The sequence below is a fragment of the Rhinolophus sinicus genome, linkage group LG04, assembly GCF_036562045.2.
Source record: "Rhinolophus sinicus isolate RSC01 linkage group LG04, ASM3656204v1, whole genome shotgun sequence".
Taxonomy (NCBI): domain Eukaryota; kingdom Metazoa; phylum Chordata; class Mammalia; order Chiroptera; family Rhinolophidae; genus Rhinolophus; species Rhinolophus sinicus.
In genome coordinates, this window is record NC_133754.1 from 96,814,991 (window position 1) to 96,832,580 (window position 17,590).

At 43.2% G+C, this 17,590-nt stretch overlaps 1 protein-coding gene across 1 annotated transcript in view; it reads right to left on the minus strand.

Annotated features, from left to right (window-relative positions):
- SPATA13 (spermatogenesis associated 13) overlaps positions 1-17,590 on the minus strand; it is a 319,123-nt gene that overhangs the window by 43,020 nt on the left and 258,513 nt on the right. The window contains exons 4-5 of the mRNA XM_074331507.1: positions 5,381-5,746; positions 3,466-3,610 (exon numbers count right to left, since the gene is read on the minus strand). Coding sequence (XP_074187608.1) covers positions 3,466-3,610; positions 5,381-5,746 — 511 coding nt within the window. The remainder of the gene's footprint in view (positions 1-3,465; positions 3,611-5,380; positions 5,747-17,590) is intronic.

Genomic DNA, 17,590 nt, shown 5'->3' on the forward strand with positions numbered 1-17,590 from the left:
GGAGAAGGAACGGATATTACTCGGGGACCAGACTCGGCAATGTCTGCAGTAATTCATGAGCCTTTGCGTTGTCTCCCTCGAGAAGAGTGAGAGCATTTTTAATTATACATGGAATAGGTGCATCATGCTAGGATAATGTTCTTTTAAAAATGAATACTCTCTACCCTGCTTTATTTTTCTTTATAGTACTACCTGCCGTGTTATACAGTTACTAGTTAATTTATTAACCCCTCACTAGAATGTAAGTGATTTAAGGACCTGTTCACCACTGTCATCTGGCACATGGTACACACTCAGTAGTTACTGGATGTAGGAATGAACAAATGGAGGACCTGTCCAGAATCTCTTTCTATTTCCAATACCACTTGGATTTCCTCTGGGGGAACGACCTCCACTGCACTGTGTTCCGCCTTAGTGGACAGGAACTCCCTGTCCCTGCCTTCTAATACAAAATGTAAAGGGTCCCTGGAGGCACCCAATCTTTCTCCCTATTCCAGTGCCACCAGCTGGTGGACACGTCACTGAACTTTGAGAGTTGAATCCCCTATCCTGGGACTCTGACTCTTGACTGAGTGACAGCAGGACAGAAGGATTGGTTGGCCTCCATTCGTTCCCAGGAGTAGCACTATGGCCAGTCTTCCTGCTACCTGCCTCCCGTGGCTCCTTACCTGTGGTTCCTTGGTTCCCAAAGACAACCCCTGACTGCCATCATTTCCTAGACTGGTTCCCCCACCATTCTATCAATTCTGGGAACACCTGACACCCTTGCAATAAATTCTCTTTGTGCTAAGCTGGTTGATTAGTTTTTGATGCTTCTCAACAAAAGAACACTAAAATCAAAACAAAACACTGTTACAGAAAGCACAGAAATAGCTATTTGTATGTGTATACGGTTGGAGGAGAAATCATCTACTTTCCTACCACCCTAACCACACTATTTTCATTTCTGCACCAGGCCAGCAGATTCTGCCTGCACTGCCCTCAGAAGGAACCAACGCTGCCAACACTTTGATCTTGGGCTTCCAACCTCCAGAACGGAGACAATACATTTCTGTTGTTTAAGCCACTCAGTTTGTGGTACTTTGTTATGGCAGCCCTTGGAAAATAATGTAACATACATATTTTTCTATTTCCTTTTTTTCTTTCTCACTTTGAAACTATAGCAGTCCCGTTACACGCTGTTACGTGGTTTTCCTAATTATGCTGAAGTAGTCGTTCATATAACACTCCAACGCAACAGTCTGCTGTAACTGGACACTGACATTGCTCAACTCTTGTGCTATCACAAAGGACGTGGTGAGGATCACCTGTGCAGGCAGCTTTTTTCTCCTTTTGGTTAACTTTCTCAAACACATCACCAGAAGCTGATACCTGGATCAGAGAGCTTGAATGAGACTGTGGCTAAAGTGCTTTGCATAGCAGGACAATGAATTTACTTTGTTGCTATGGGTATACAGGGAATGAGTCTGGAATTCTGAACGAAACACTGATGTACAGTAAAGGGAAGGAAGGCAAAGGGAGCACCAGGAACCAGATCAAAGGGACTATGGGAGCCTGGAGTGGATGACAGGAACATGAACGGTAAGCTCGGGCAAGAGAAGTGAGAGAAGCAGATGGAATGTGACTGGGGTTACAGAAAAACCTGTAAACTCGTTTAAGGAACTGGGACTTTATTCCAACGATGATGGGGAAAACTTGTGAGGAAATAGGAAGAACGTAAGACTTGAACATGAACAGTAAGTCTGACTAGCACGTATGAAAGCCCGGCCTGGGGACGTGACAGGGGAGGGGCAGCTGCTGAGAGTAAGGATTAAGGAGCCTGAGAAGCAGGGGGACGCTGAGGATAAAAGGACAGGGCCTAGTGATTGTCGGCGAGGGGAATAATGATTCCACGGTGTCCTGTCTGCTTGGCATCAAGTGACTGGCGGGGTCACAGACACATTTCCTAGTAACAGGCTCTCTCTCGGACATCCAGGACATCCAAGATGTTTGCCAGTTTCCTCGCCCTCGAGCTGCAATCTAACCTCTCTCTGTCTTTTGGTTCTGCTGGATGAGAGCGTCCAGCCTTGATTCCTCCTACTATATGTGACATGACTTAGAAACCCTGCCAACATAATTAAGGGCGGTCACATTTCTTCACGATTCACCAGTTCTCCACTTTGTTTGGCCCTCCCAGGACATCCTCCTCAACAACTTCTGTGTCAGAGCACAGCAGTGACCTCGTCACCATTTCTGGCCACCAGTCATCATCTCTGTCTTCAGAACGCCTCCCTGGTCTGGTGAGTCCACACCTCCTTGCTCTCTCTCCCTTCCTCCAACCCATCCTGGTTTCCCCTCCTCCTCTCCCTGAAATGTATGTGTTCCCCTCAGCCTTTTCCAAGTCTCTTGAACAACACTATTTAAATCTCATCTTCAGTCGCCGACACCAGGCAGAGACCTTGCCCCAGGGAGTGTTAGCGGCAATGCTGGAACCAGAGCCCGGGCCTCCTCCCACCCAGCTCACCACTCGCATGCTCATCACAGCATAACTTTTTAAAAGTAAGATGGTAACAGCAAGTGAAGCTACAATCATTACCAGTCCGCTGCATTTCTTTAAACAGTCAGCACAGTTCAGTGGTTAAAACATGGGCCTTGGCACTAAAAACTCTATTCCACTGTAAGTTCAAATCCCATTTCTGCCACTCCCTGCGTGACTGACTTAGGGCAGTTTCCCCATTTATATTTGGGCCCTTTTCTCTGTAAAAGAAGGGAAACAATAGTATCCACCATGGCAAGGAGTGGAGGAGATCAAACAAGTGAGAGCATCAGAGCACACAGGATGGTGTCTGCTGCACGGTAAGTGCTCCCTGAATGTCGGCTCTTACTCTCCCAGTGCACACCAGGCCAGGCCGTTCTCCACCCAGCTAATTGGCACCGACATGAATGTAAGTGCAGGGGAAGATTTCCTTTTTTTAGGAATGTAAACATCATTCCCCAAACATGTGGTATTATTTCAAATCAACAAGTGGATAAATGCTATGATAGCCCATTAACTACGATACTATAGCAGGTAACTTATCTGTGGTGTGTAAACAGTATTGGGGAATCTCAAACACCAGGAAGAGCTTGAACAAACTCAAGGTGGCTCCCTGGGACTCCATTCTTGGTGGGGCCTCTACCTGCGGGAGCTCAGGTACACAGACACCACAAGAGGAACAAACTCCTCAAGCTTAGGGTCACTGGGGTGACGCAGAGCACCCATAGGGTGGCCTCCCCAGACTGGTGCTCACAAACCCACACCTGCAGGACAGCCTGCGACGGGCCTTCCGCACCCCCACGCAAACAACGCCTAGGCCGAGACAGGGAGAAAGGTACGCAGTCAACTGGCCACCTCAGCTTCACTGGAAACAGTCAAAGCAGATCCCACTGCAGTTTCTGAAGGGGAGACCCGATACTGGGTGGGGGGTAGGATGGGGGGAGACTCACTGTTGGATGCTCTCATCTGGCGCCGGCGTCCCACACGGTCCAGCCCAATGGGGGTGCTCTGGGAAAACGTGAACGGCCGGAATCGGGCCGAAACCGCTTTGTAGGGCGGCACCTGGTGAGCTGGCACGGGCGGCCTGGCTGCTGGCTACAAAAGGAAAGCAAGAGGCAGTGAGACGATGCCAGGAAGTGGCAGCTCCTGCAAGCTCCTCACACGCACAGCTGCAGGGAGCTCGGTGTTCTCACCTCGAAGCCACTCAAAAGTGAAATGGTGTCTCCAAATCATGTCATGAGCTTCAGGCTGCACCAAGGCTCAGCTGCAATGAACTATTCTGACATTTAAAAGAATCAGCAACCCACTGATTGGGCAACAACCCACTGCCTCGCAGTCTCGCATTTCATCTTTTCTGTCAGTGATAGGTAACTCAGTAAAAGCAAAGTGTTAGCTCAGAGGAGGAAAAGCAAATTTAGGAAGTAGTGGCTTTCTCAGAGATGCAGGGTCACAAGGTCAGGAAGATGTGTTCCCAGCAGCTGCCTCCAAAAGAAGCAAAGATAGTGCGAAAGACCATGGCTAGGGTGACGGTGTGTGACCCGCCACTCCGGTCTCCTTTCACTCATCCACACGCACCCACCAGGTAAGTATTTGTGGAATACAATTCTTGTTTACCTAAACTAACATGACAGTTGAGCTTTGATTAAAAGAAGAGTTGGTTTTCCACACATTTACCCCCGTCTCTAGAATCATCTCTATGCCCCTTTTGATTTTTCATACCAATTGTCCTTCTAGCTGCACCCAAGGCCACGCTGGCTCATGCTTTCCTTAGGTTTTCTCAGTAGTTTTCTACCCAGTACCATAAATGAGCTTATAGTGCAGACAGTTATCTCACCATGCTCCTTCTTGATGCTCTGAAGTGAAATAACTTCTAAGTGCTTTAGATCTGCCCGATACTGTTTTGAGTTAAAACAGATTACAGCTTGCTTTAGGTTCAGCATTATTTCCTAGTGTGGAGAGCATCTTAAAACAAAAAGTTTGTGGTATTCTTTAAGATAAGTTGTTTTTAACCTTACGAATTCAACTTAATTCAACTGAGCAAGAGGGTTTTGAGTGCTGCTATAAACAAGGCATTGTGCTGGGCTGTACAGGCAGACTGTAAACATAAAATCCACTATTGATATGGAATTTCCCTGTTAAGAAAACTTTATGGCTATTTATGACATCAGCTAGCCAGTTTAACAAATGAACTCGGGCACTTATTATACTGTTCTGTGAACGCTCAACGGTGGCTGGGGTATTAGTCTCACCAAATAAGAGAACCTGCTCCTCAACAGGGTCTTTATTTATATGTTTTGTGCCCTCAAAGAGCTCTTTGGGTAACTGATAAACACTGGTTGAATTACGACATCATACTAATGGAATGATATTAAGATTTTAATCCATTGTCAAAGTAGTTGCAAAGCTACAACTCAAACGTAAAAAAAAAAATGGTAGAAAAAAATTATTTCATCTCCAAAAAAAGAAAAAATTGATTTCTTTTTAATTTTCTTCTTATCTTTACTTTTTAATAATGGATGACACTTTCTCTTTCAAGACTGTCTTCTTTCAGGCAGCTCACTAAGTATGCGCTGCTACTTTCCCTTACTCAAATCTCAGATGATTTTGAACAAACAGCAAACTAGTTACACGTATTATTCAAGATACCAGCAAAGACAGAAGATTAGTAAAAGGCATCCAAATGTCAGACGGTTAGTTTTAATTCAAGCATGTTTGCAAAGTCAGGAAGAAAAGTTGTGAGCAGATGACATCATCCTTGAGTCAGAAGAGAAGAAAGGAAAGCTGTGTCCTGTTTGGTTTGCGGAGGGGACAAAGACCAGGAAGCGAGGGCTCCGCTGGCTTTGGTGGGAGCCCACCAGATCTTACTTGGGTTAGAAGATTCTCTATTTCTTCTGTCTGGCTGTTCCCGTAGAAGCTGACCCCACCTATCACAGAGATGGGGCGTCTTCTCCGGCCTCCTTTGGGGCAGCCCAGGGCAGCGTTCCGGTCTGCAGGGTCCGCAGAGGCCATGCTCGGCTGCTGAGCACTGTCCCCGCCATCCTCCTTCTGGGGGGACACAGCCACTGAGTCTTCAGGAATTGACAAACTTCGGCTGGCCAGCTGGCCATAGTCCGAGAGTGGTCGAGGCCTTGACCGTCTCCCAGAGCCCCATCTCCTCCGGGAGATCCTCTGAGCATCTGTTCTTTCTTCTTCCTGGGATGCGCCCCGCCTCCAGGATTCCTCAGTAACAACCTTTTCAAATGTGAACAAGTTAGGTGAGCTCCAATAGCCAGGAAGTTATTTAAAGAAAAAAAAAAAAAAATACGCTATATATACATTCCCTCCCACCTTCCTCAGCCCTGCCGCATGGCTTTCTTGATTTACTTATTTTAAAAAGGTATTTGTTTAACAGACATCACTGAAGTGTGGATTAAAATAAGCAAACCTATCTTTAATTGGAAGTTGAATTAAAACTGTAATTTAAATAGTGACATTCGGTGACCAATGATGAGCTCTGATAAAAGATATTTTAAAAATCAGCACCACTGGCAGTGAATAAAAAGTTTTAACTAAAGTAGGGGTATCACTCAAATTATATATAACAATATCGTAGGGGGAAATGCAAGCCTGCCAGTAATAGAATGAATGTGTAATGCTACCCATTGCTACTCTAAGGAATTGTCTTTCAACAACGTTTAGAAATAAAAGGTGCTGTAAGAAGATTAAGCCCGACACTCCCAGATTCAACTTAAGTCTGATGGGGAGGAGGGGAGAGCACTGAACTAGGATTCAAGGAACTAGATCAGGCTACTAACTAACTAGCTATATGAGCTTGGACAAGTCACAACTAACCTTTAGGATCTCAGATTTCAGTCTAGACAATCCCACAGCTCAAGAGTCTATAAGCCTAAATTAGGCAATACTTTCTAACGTTTCAGGTAACTTTTTCAGAGGCAATGCAATGTACTAGAAACACGCCCCCCACCCCAGGTTTGAAAATGAGCAGACTTCTGTGTAAGTCAGGCTGGGCCCCTAGCTAGCTTTGTAATCTCAGGCAAATTTTAACTTCTGCGGATTTGGTTCTGTAACTGTTCACTGGGGGAAAATGGGTCCTAGTGAGGATGAAATGCGACAATGGTAAGTAAGGAAGCCCTTATCAGTCAGTTAATTACTGCTCTTAAAAAGCACTGCCATAAAATTACCATTCTCTGATTCAGCCCTGTCTGGAGATAACCTCTATCACAGCAGATACCTCAAAATCTCCTCTCTGAGGAGAGCTGTCTCAGAGCTCTATGGGAGGGAGCAGAGAGGGGTTGGTTAGCCAAAGTCTGCAGCAGGCACCAGTCACGTGCCTGAGGGCTGGCATGCCTTCAGTTCTTCCTTCCCTATATATTATTTAAAAATAAAATACAGTAAAAATAAAAACAGAACTGGGCGCAGGGAGAAAACTAGATTAACCAGAAAACTCCTGTGACTGCAAAGTGGACAGAGCAGGCCACCAGGGCATGGAGACGGCCAGCAGAGCTGATGTGGCAGCTCCTGGCCAATCAGACCAACGCTACCCATGAGCATTGGTCCAATAAGTCCCACCTCTTGCCAATCAATGGCAACTGAGGTGTGAAACGCAGGTCCCCTAGTTTCCAATTCCTTAAGGTCACATACTATGAAAAATCTGGGGAAGAGCAAAGCAATAGGAAGGGATTTACAGATACACTAACTCCACCCCCTTCATTTTTCAAATTAGGACAACTGAGACCTAGAGAAGTGAAGTGAATTGCTGAGGGCCACACAGCCCAATAGCATCCACAGAGACACTGAAATGTAGGTCTCATAATTTCTGTTCCCACGAAAATTTCCCACTATCTCAAGTCACCCCTGCTCAAAAGAAACTGGGTTCCAGCCATCATCAATGACCTTGCTACCTACTGACTCTTACTGCCTGGAACGCTATCTGTATTCCAAGTCACCGCTGAAAGGGCCGAGAATACACCGCTGCGGCATCAAAACTGTTTTGTGCTGAAGGTATTTAACAATAGGCTTTTTGGGGGCCAGCCTGCTAGCTCAGTTGGTCAGAGCGCGGTGCTCTTAACAACAAGATTGCCGATCTAATCCCCGCATGGGCCACATGAGCTGCGCCCTCTACAACTAGATTGAAACAACTACTTGACTTGGAGCTGATGGATCCTGCAAAAACACACTTAAAAAAAAAAAAATAGACTTTTTTCCTGAACTCCCTTATTTGTCTAAAAGCAGAGCCTCCCAGAAGAACGCAGGTGTCAGAAATCCCCTCCCTCAGGATAGAATTTTTCTTCCAATCAGGGAAGACTGACTCTTCTCACTCCAGAGGAGAAGCCCTCACTTAAGCAGACATAGTCACAAACCATCTCATGGCCCATCTGTTCTTCCACAGGCCCATTTATCTTTCCTAAGAGTCACTTGTTTTCCCATAAATGCCCTTCTCCCTTAATAAGATGGTACATAAGCCCCACATTATAACCACTTGCTGGAGTCACATTTTTCTGTGAGCTCCCACTTGCCAATAGGAATAAAATTCTGTCTTTTCTCTTGCAAATCCGTCTTTTGTCAAGTTTAATTCTCATACCCCAAAGTGGTAAACTAAGAGGGTGGTGGAAAAGTTTTTCCTCTCTGGGAAAATAGGAGAGAAATTATGAAAAAGTTATTATTTTTTGCATTACATATGAAAAACAGGTTATTATAGATAGTGCAACTAAATTACAGTCAAATGGTACAGACAATTTAAGCACACCATGAGACTAAACCCGTTCATATTATCTGCCTGTGATAAAAAGGTTCAGAAACAACGTGGTAGAGAAACAGAAGTGCCGGCAGCGAGGAGTGTGGTCACAAATCTACCTGTGGTTTTGTTGCCACTTATGCTACATGTGGCCGCTTTTCCTCACTGATGTGGAAAAGAAAATAAGGAAATAGGTTTAGGAAAACAAGAAGCTGCCTTAGCTGTTCAGGTAACAAATCCTTCTAAGATCAAAACACACTCCAGAAAGTGATGGAGGCCAGGTAAAGGGAGGTGTGCTGAGAGCAGGTAACAGAGGGCAGAGACGGGCGCCGGCTTGGTTCCCTTAATACATCAGGACTCAGTGTCAGCCTGTCCCACACAGGGGACCACCCACAGCACCCGGCAGAACCAACTGCAATTCTACTGTAAGTATTTACACAGCCCTATTGAAGCAATAAAAGGAGAACCATCCCCCCCAAGTGGTACCAAATGTTCTAGGAATTGCAAAAATTAGCTAACAGAATAACATATAAAATTGAAATGTCCATTTTACTCCTAGCAAAAGTACAGAGGGAAGGAGGGAAGGACGTCAAATCCCTCAGCTTTCAGCTCACATTCAAACAGTGATCCTTAGCCAGAAGTGACTTACATTCCTGATAGAACAAATCTGAACTCTGGTGCGCATTCCAAGACTGAATCTTCTTTGAGCAAAGGTTATCGGCTTCCAAAATACGACCCACGTTCATTCCGGGAAACGTAGTTTGAGGGTGATTATACCTGGAACTACACGCACCAGCACCAACAAACAACACTCCCCAACGTGCCATAACCTACCTTGGACTCTGCTACAGGCAGCGACCCACACACACACTGGAGGAGCAAGCAGTTGACCATATCCATGTCCTGAGATGTTTTTCTTGCCTTGAAAACACTCGACTCAGGGGTCTAAGTGGCCAGAGCTCTGCCTAGTGGGCTTCTCCTCACAGGCCAGCGGCCGGAGCCTCAGATCAGTCCAGGTCTAACCAAGCTTGAGCGGCCAATTCACACCCAAGTCATAAACCTTTGTAAATAGACTTTGCAGTGGAGGCTGCCCTTTTAACTCTTGCTTCTCGATATAGTTTTTAAAGTACTTTCCCGAGTCAGCGGTCCTACATCATTTTCTTCCTATACAAGATTCCTTTCTTTAGTTTACAAAAAACAAACAAACAAACAAAAAGATAGATCTTATTACTGCCAATTAGACACTTCAAATCATTTTTCTGAAACCATAGTGAGTAAAGAACTAACCGGAGGAAAAAAGAAAGACACGCACACACAAAAGGCTGTCACATAGTGCATTCAGAATCCTGATCTAAAGTAGGTGTATAGGGTAATAGCAAGAGCTGTGCGCTGAACAGTGTGCTACAGGATATGTTGAAGTCCTGATGCCCAGGACCTGTGAGTGTGATCTTACTTGGAATAGTGTTTGTGGATGTACTGAGTTAAGGTGAAGTCGTACTGGGTTTTATGGGTCCTATTCCAATGGCTGGTGTCCCTAGGAAAAGGAAATTTGGCTACAAAGACAAAAGGAGAAAGCCGTGTGAGGACAGAGGCAGAGATCAGAACGACACATTTATAAGCCAAGGAATCCCACGACTCTCCCTGAGGGAGCTTGGCCCTGCCCACACTTTGATTTCAGACTTCTGGCTTCTCCAGCAACAAGAATAAATGTCTGTTGTTTTGAGGCACCCAGTCTGTGGTAATTTGTAACAGTCGCTCTAGGAAAACTAACACAGCAAGGTAATTCAGAAGAAAATATTATAGGCAAAGAAATGAAGATGCTTTGCGTAGATTAAAAACATAAACTAAAGCAAGGAGACTTTGTTCGACCGGGTCAAAAGGACTCTCAAGATGCCACCAACACAACATGCAAGCCTCCCAGTTTTCCCAGGTTGTCAAGAGTCCTGGATACTGTAGGCAAGGCAGGTACAGTCACCAGGCTGGAGGGGAGAAGGGAAAACACCGTGATGAAGTTGCAGAGGACGGCAATCATGACAGTAATGAAAACTACGATTCTGAATGCCCATGACATCCAGAACTGTGCCAGGCACGTGTGCCCTTATTTTAACCTCCCCAATCACCCTAGGAGGCAGGAACTATTTGCCCCCCTTTACAGTCTAAGACATTGAAGCTAAAATAAACAAAATTACCTGCTCAGGTTCCTAGACCCAGAAAGGGGAAGGGGCCCACGTTACAACCCAGCACATCCCATTTCAAAATCTCTGTCCATTCCTCTCTGCAGCCCTGTATCCTTGGCACATACTTAAAAAAAAAAAAAAACTAAAGCAAATGTCCTTCTTTTAAAAAATTAAAACATAGTTGACATAACATAGTATATCAGTTTCAAGTGTATAATGTAGTGGTTTGGCAATTCTATACCTTATGATGTGATCACCATGATAAGTCTAGTGACCATCTGTCACTGTACATAGTTATTACGATACTATTGACTCTATTCCCTGTACTGTACACTACATTCCCTGTAACTCATTTATTTTATAACTGGAAGTTTGTACCTCTTATTCCCTTTGACCTTCTTCGCCCACCCCTGTACCTCCCTCGGAAAACAGAACTTGGTAGGTTTTCCTGCCCGGAGGAAGAGCAATGGCGCTTCCGGGAGCCCACACACCCCCTTCTTAGAATCACATTTTTAAATTCAGGAAATAAAATAGATAGGATTATAGAGTAAGCTAATTATTTTGAAACACAATTATCGAAGTATTGAAAGGATCGTGATAATAATATATGTAACATGAATCAAGAGGAGTAGAGACAGGTCTAATCACACTCTTTTAAGTACTGATGAGTCTAAGAGATACTTTGAGACAGCAAAACCTGCTGTCTAACGTGAAGAGGAGCTGCGATTTCCATTAGGGACAATATCACAGGTGTTGCTAAAACTGCTCTGGTTTGATGCCTACATTCATAATTGAAGGAAATGCTCCATTTCAGCTAGAGGTTAGTGAAAATAAAAATAAATTCCCCGCTTCCTGATTTCTGTCAATAGTTAAAAACTCCCAGTGTAAAAAATATTATTTAAGAGTAGCCTACAGTAGCAGCAGTGTGCTCCAACTCCAGAAAATAAAACGTTAAGTCTTATACAGTGGTCCCCCCCTTATCCACAGGGAATATTCCAAAGACCCCCAGTGGAAGCCTGAAACGGCCAATAGTACCTAGCCCTAGACACACATTCCGTTTTTTCCTATACGTACACACCTTTCACTTATAGGAAGCACTTTATGGCTCCTCTTTGGCCCCCATTGCCAGCATCACTACTACTGCACGTTAGGGCCATTATGAAGTCAAATAAGGGTCAACTGAAGCACTGCCCAGCAGATAGCGAATACAGTGTGAAGACGCTGGGCTGGACAAAGGGATAATTCACATCCCAGGTGCGAATGAGCGGGACAGCACGAAATGTCATCATGCTACTACTCAGAACAGGGTGCAACTTAACACATTAATTGTTTATTTCTGGAATTTTCCATGTAATATTTTTGGACCGTGGTTGACGGCAGGTAACTGAAACACAGAAAGTGAAACCATTGGATAAAGGAGGGACTACTGTATATTATAAAATCACAATAGTAGCATCTCAATATTTAGAACTATACATCATTCCCTTAAATGGAAATTATGTTTCATAATAAAAAAATACCCCACCCCACCCCCCGCCACACACACACCCCTTTTTTAAGCATGAGAGTTGAGTTTTTTAAGCATGCTCGGAATGGAATATGTTGTAAATATGTGTCCTAGGATATTAAATAGGGAGGAATTCACAAGATTCAAGATTAACTACCATATTTTAAGGAGCTGAAGGCAAGAACAGGGAAACACTTACATACTTAGAAAGAGAAAAGTTTGGGCCCTGATAACATCGTTTCCTTTGGCGGGGGTGGGGGTGTTATTTTTAACACCAAATATCTCACATTTACTTTTAAATGATTTTTTTTATTTCATTGAGGAATAATTGTATAATTTAAAAGTGCACAGCATGACTTGACTTACATATACTGTGAAATGCTTACTACGGTAAGTTTATTTAACACCCATCATCTTACATAGGTACAAAAAGAGGGGGAAAAAAGCCAGTTTTTCCCCTTGTGATGAGAGCTTTCAGGAAATATTCTTAGCAACTTTCAAATAACACAGCCCTGTTAACTACAGTCATTGTGTTTACGTTATATCCCTAGTACTTATTTATTTTATAACTAGAAGTTTGTCCCTAAAAAATCTTAAATTTCCATCACCTTGCTTTAACACCTAAAACTGTATTTTCAGATCAGTAGAGGACATTATTATACCCATTTTTAGATGGGAAGCCAGTCACAGAGAAGGCAACGGATTTAACGAAAGAGCATACGCGAGTGCCCTCCATTTGTAGCTGTAGGTACAAAAAATGCCAAATGGTTCTACAGTTTATGGCAAAACCCTTAGCAGCATCTTCCAAACACATTAGACCATGTGAAGTTGCTCCACAAAAGCCTCCATATGCTTTGCTTTGGTCTTTTCTCTGGGCTATGTGAAGTCTTCGGTCACCAACGTATACTTCCATAATTCCGTACATTTTTCTCTTACTCTTCCTCATGTTTCTTTCCTCCCACAGCCCGCATCTCCCTTATCACCACTCCTTTTTTCTCTGTTCCGTTCCCTTCTCTTTCCTTGTTGCTCAGAACTTTTTCCTTAACTGATCATACATGGAACTCAAATAGAGTCAGTTTTATTTCATTTTCTGAATCATACATATTTGGTTTCTTGTCCTTAATTTTTAGAACAAGTAGTGGAGTAATCTGTCTCTCTCCAAAGTTCCCTTTTCTTTTCTAGACCTTAACGGGTGTGTGGTGGGGGTTATCCTAGTGTAAGGTGAGGTGCACAGAAATGGACCCCCTGGCACCCAGGTTTTCTAATTCTCCCTCCCCTACCTCCTCCAGGGTTCAGGTATACTTTCACATAACATTTGGGCTAGTTAAGGAACAAGCAATGTGGGGGAGGGACTTCTTTAAGGGCAAAATCGCCCAAGAAAGAAGGAAAGGAGAGGGGCAGCCACTGCTTAGTTCTGAAACAAACAAACAAACAAACAAACAAACAAACAAACAAACAAACATCAAAACAGCCTCCATTGACCTAACAACCACTTTAAAATTGTGCATGTTAAGAGTGCCTAACTCCACCCTTCACAGTCTTCTATAGTTCAGGGGCCACCTTGGGAAGGGATGGACGCGTCCTTAGCTTGTCCCTTCCCTTCTCAGGCCCTGGATTTGGACTTAGCCTGGGCAAGAAACAGATGGGAAAGTAGAACGCCGTTTCCTGGTTTTTCCTGGGTTATTCCTTCTGTGGCTTTTTACAGGCCAAAGTAACTATTAACCCTGGGTTACAGTCTTCTCATCTTTAAGATGGAAGGTTTTAAGCTGTAAGCATCTGGAGTGGTTGTTGGAATTCTGACAGCAAAAAAACAAAAAACAAAAAAAAGAAATGCAAATGACTAACTAAATGCAGTTCTGGTTATTATGGAATTGGATTACAGGCGCATCAGTAATTTTGATGTAACTTTTAAAACTTCAAAAAAAAAAGAAACTTGTTATCTAGAAAGCTGTGGCCTTGTCCTTTTGCTTCAGGCCATTTGTTAAACTATTTGAACAAGGAATGCTTCTTATCTCCCTTGAAGTAAAAGGAGAGTAGGCGGTACTACTAAGATACTTCAATTGTCCTGCACACGTAAAACTGATGATAACATATGCTTAAAACAGTTTGTGAGCTTGTGGCCTTTGTAATTTTTCTTCTAGGCAGGACTGATAATCTATTAAAGATGCAAACATTGAAGCTCATGAGAACATTTAATTTAATAATATTAGCCCAGTTCCATGCGCATAAAACCTTAATAATAACTACGAAAAATCCTGTGCGAATGCAGTTTCCTCCCCCAGCTCCCCCAGCTTTTGTAATAATTATTCACGGGAATTCCATTTTCTGCTCCCAACCATCTCAACAGCAACGCAATGCTGAGTTTGACACCCAGGTAGAGAAAGTAATAAGCTATGGTTTTTATGCCTGGATTCATTAAGAGTAAAAAGACCATTTAAAACCATCATATTATGAAATACGTGTACATGATGATTCCATTTTGAGACGCATTTATCTCTGAAACACGTGCTGAAGAATAGAGGTCTACTCAAACTTTCTTTTTTCAATTAATAAAAAGCAAGATTTTTATAAAAATTAACTTACTTTCCTTTTCTGAAATTGTGTCTTGATTGAGGACAACTAAATATTCCAAAATCAAGAACCATGTTTTAGATCTGAGTATGTCAGAAATCCACTATTTTTCTAAACCCTTCCGAACATCAGAGGTTTTGACTTTCTTCGTACAGGGAGGGGAGAAGGAATCAGGAGGAAAGGGGAAAGAAGAACGGGAAGCCGGGGAAGAAGTTCCCGGTTTATTCTCCCGTGGAAGGCGGTGGAGGAAGGTGTGTTGGCACCATCACTGGTATTTCAAGCCATGGTTCTCAGCATGCCAACATTCAAGTCAGCAGCCCCAGGTGCCTTTACAATCCTGAAAACGAAGGGCTCCTGGATTAGAATGCAGAATAGCATCTTCATGAGTCATCTCTCCCCAAAACTGCTTTTTCATGTTTAGTTAAGGTCATCCAATGTACCCAGTCACCCCTGCTGGGTATCTTGAACTCTTCTCTTGTCCTAACAAGCCACAGCCACCCGCCACCACATTCTGTTCAATTCTTCAATCTCAGAAGGAATCTGTTCCACCATCCACCTCATGGAACTATGCCAACAGCCTAACTCGCTTCCCGGTCTCCAGTCCATTCTCTACTACTGAAACACACATCTGGTCACAGTTGGCCATTACCTAGCACAAACGTGGGGCCATTGAAAATCTCATCCAATGTGTCTTCCTAGCTCTGTCTTCAGACACAATTATTCTCCTGCCACACCAAACCATGCACCATCTGCCACGAATTCCCCTCATGCACTTGTAAATGAGGTCAGTACTGTTCCCTCTTTTTGCACCTTGTCACCTTGGAAATCTTATCCTTCAAAATTCAGTTAAAATATCACCTCCTGTAGGAAAACTTCATAAACTCCCCTGGGCTCTCTGAGTTCTTTGCTCCTTTCTGTGCCTCTATTAAAATAACTACAATATTCACACAGCATTTATCTGTTTACCTGAGTATCATGCGAAAGCAGCTACTTACATTCTTCCTAAACTATCCGAGTGTGATCACGTCCTTAGAATCTACGCTACAGCCTCAGAAATGGGCAATTAAAAATGCTGCATGAATGGGTGGAAGGACGAATGGGTGAGAGGATAAATGAACAAATCAGTGGGCAGTTCTGGATGGCGAAGAAACTGTACATTCCTGTGATTTTATAAGAAGAATTTTAAGTTACTGGTTAGGGGGTGGGAGATGAGGGTAAGGGAGATCGAATATATGGTGATGGAAGGAGAACTGACTCTGGGTGATGAACACACAATGGGATTTATAGATGATGTAATACAGAATTGTACACCTGAAATCTATGTAATTTTACTAACACTTGTCACCCCAATAAATTTAATTAAAAAAAAAAAATAACTGAAAAAGTCAATAACCATGTTTTCGATCAGAAAATCAACCACCCCATTCCTTTCTCCTTCATAACCTACTCAAATTCTGTGCCATCCTAAAACAAACTGGCTGCACTTTTCCTTCCCTAATTATCAACAACCTTGTTTTGAAGGTCTCCTACTTAGTCTCAGATATGTGAAGAATGAGGTAATGGAATCTTTTCCAACAAATAAGTTTCCACTGCCGGCAAAAGAATGTAAAAAGAAAGACTTAGGACTTAAAAAAAAAAAACCTCGGCTATGTTTTAGTCTAAGCTTGAAGCATTACTATATTGGAAGGCAAATGTAGCTGGAATAAGATGAAGGCAAGGCAATGAATGGAGAGAGTACAGGGATGAAAAGCTGGAAGAGTCAGAGAAAGTAATGACCATGACTTCCTTTGGATTCTTTCTTTCAGCAACACTCTGATGATAGATTGTGTCACCCCTCCGTTACACTTGTAAGGGTCCAGCCAATGCACCGAATCAAGTAAGCAGCCACCCCAAAGTAGATCGTCTGCGAGAACACTTCCGTTAAGAGTCGCTCAGACTGTCGGTAGAGGGGTCATCACAACGGTATGGCAAGACCAAGAGTCAGCACTGGCCGTCTTTCTTTTTTACTTCTATCCAAGAATATATGAGAATCTAATGCATACTGCTGCAAACTATCTAGAAAATGTTTAATGCAAAAATTGGCTGTGAAAGAATTATCGATGAATAATTCATACCATAAAAAGAGTGAAATTATAAAGCCAAATGTACAACAGAAACATGCAATAAGTAAATAAATTAAAAATTTATATTGTGCATGAGAAGACTGGAATTGAAATGCTTTACTTTAGTCACAAACTGTATTTAACGCCACGCCTCCTGTGTCCCTACCTGTGACAGTGACCTACTAGAAATGGCATGGCTTTGGCCCTGGGGTCACACCTCTTCTACCATCCAGAGTGGCTTTGTTTCCTGTGCCATCAGGTAAACTACCAAAGAAATTGCCAAAAAAGGGACTGACGCTCCTTAGTTGAATTGCCTCGCCTATCCTACATAGCCAAAAAAAACCTCACCTAAAAAATGCAAGAGGAAGGACTCGATTTGGGCAGGGACCAACTATGGTAGGAAGTGGCCCCAGCTCAGTGGAAAGAATGCTAGATGTGGAGTCAAGAAGGAAAATTGAATGGAAATTTATCAAAGCACTATCACACCAGCATTTGAAATATGGCCTTTACTGAACCCATCTCATTTCATTAAAAAACCCTGTGCATTATATATTTTTAATTCTATTTCACAGGTTAAAAAGAGTACAAGACTCCATCAAAGATCAGCAAACTAGCAAATGGTTAGAATGTAACCATGCTTGCTACATCCCAAGCCGTTTCTGGGCCTTCCCTGTTTTGAGACCTGGCTTTACACCCAGCTCTGCCCCTCACCAGCTGTCTGACTTTGGGAGGGTCCTGTAACCCTCCTGAGCCTCAGTTTACTTATCTTTGAACGAAATCCCAAACTGCTGACCTACTTTACTGAGCAGCTGTGAGAATCAAATGTAACTAAGATGTGAAGGACCCAGATGAGCTGAAAAAGTGTCCTATAAATGTGAGCGGTTACTAGTGATACTGTGAGTTTTAAAAGACAATTACATTCTTGGAGTTACCAACCGAGTTGGTAAAATTCCAGTTCCCAGCAGTGGGCAGAGCAACAGCTGG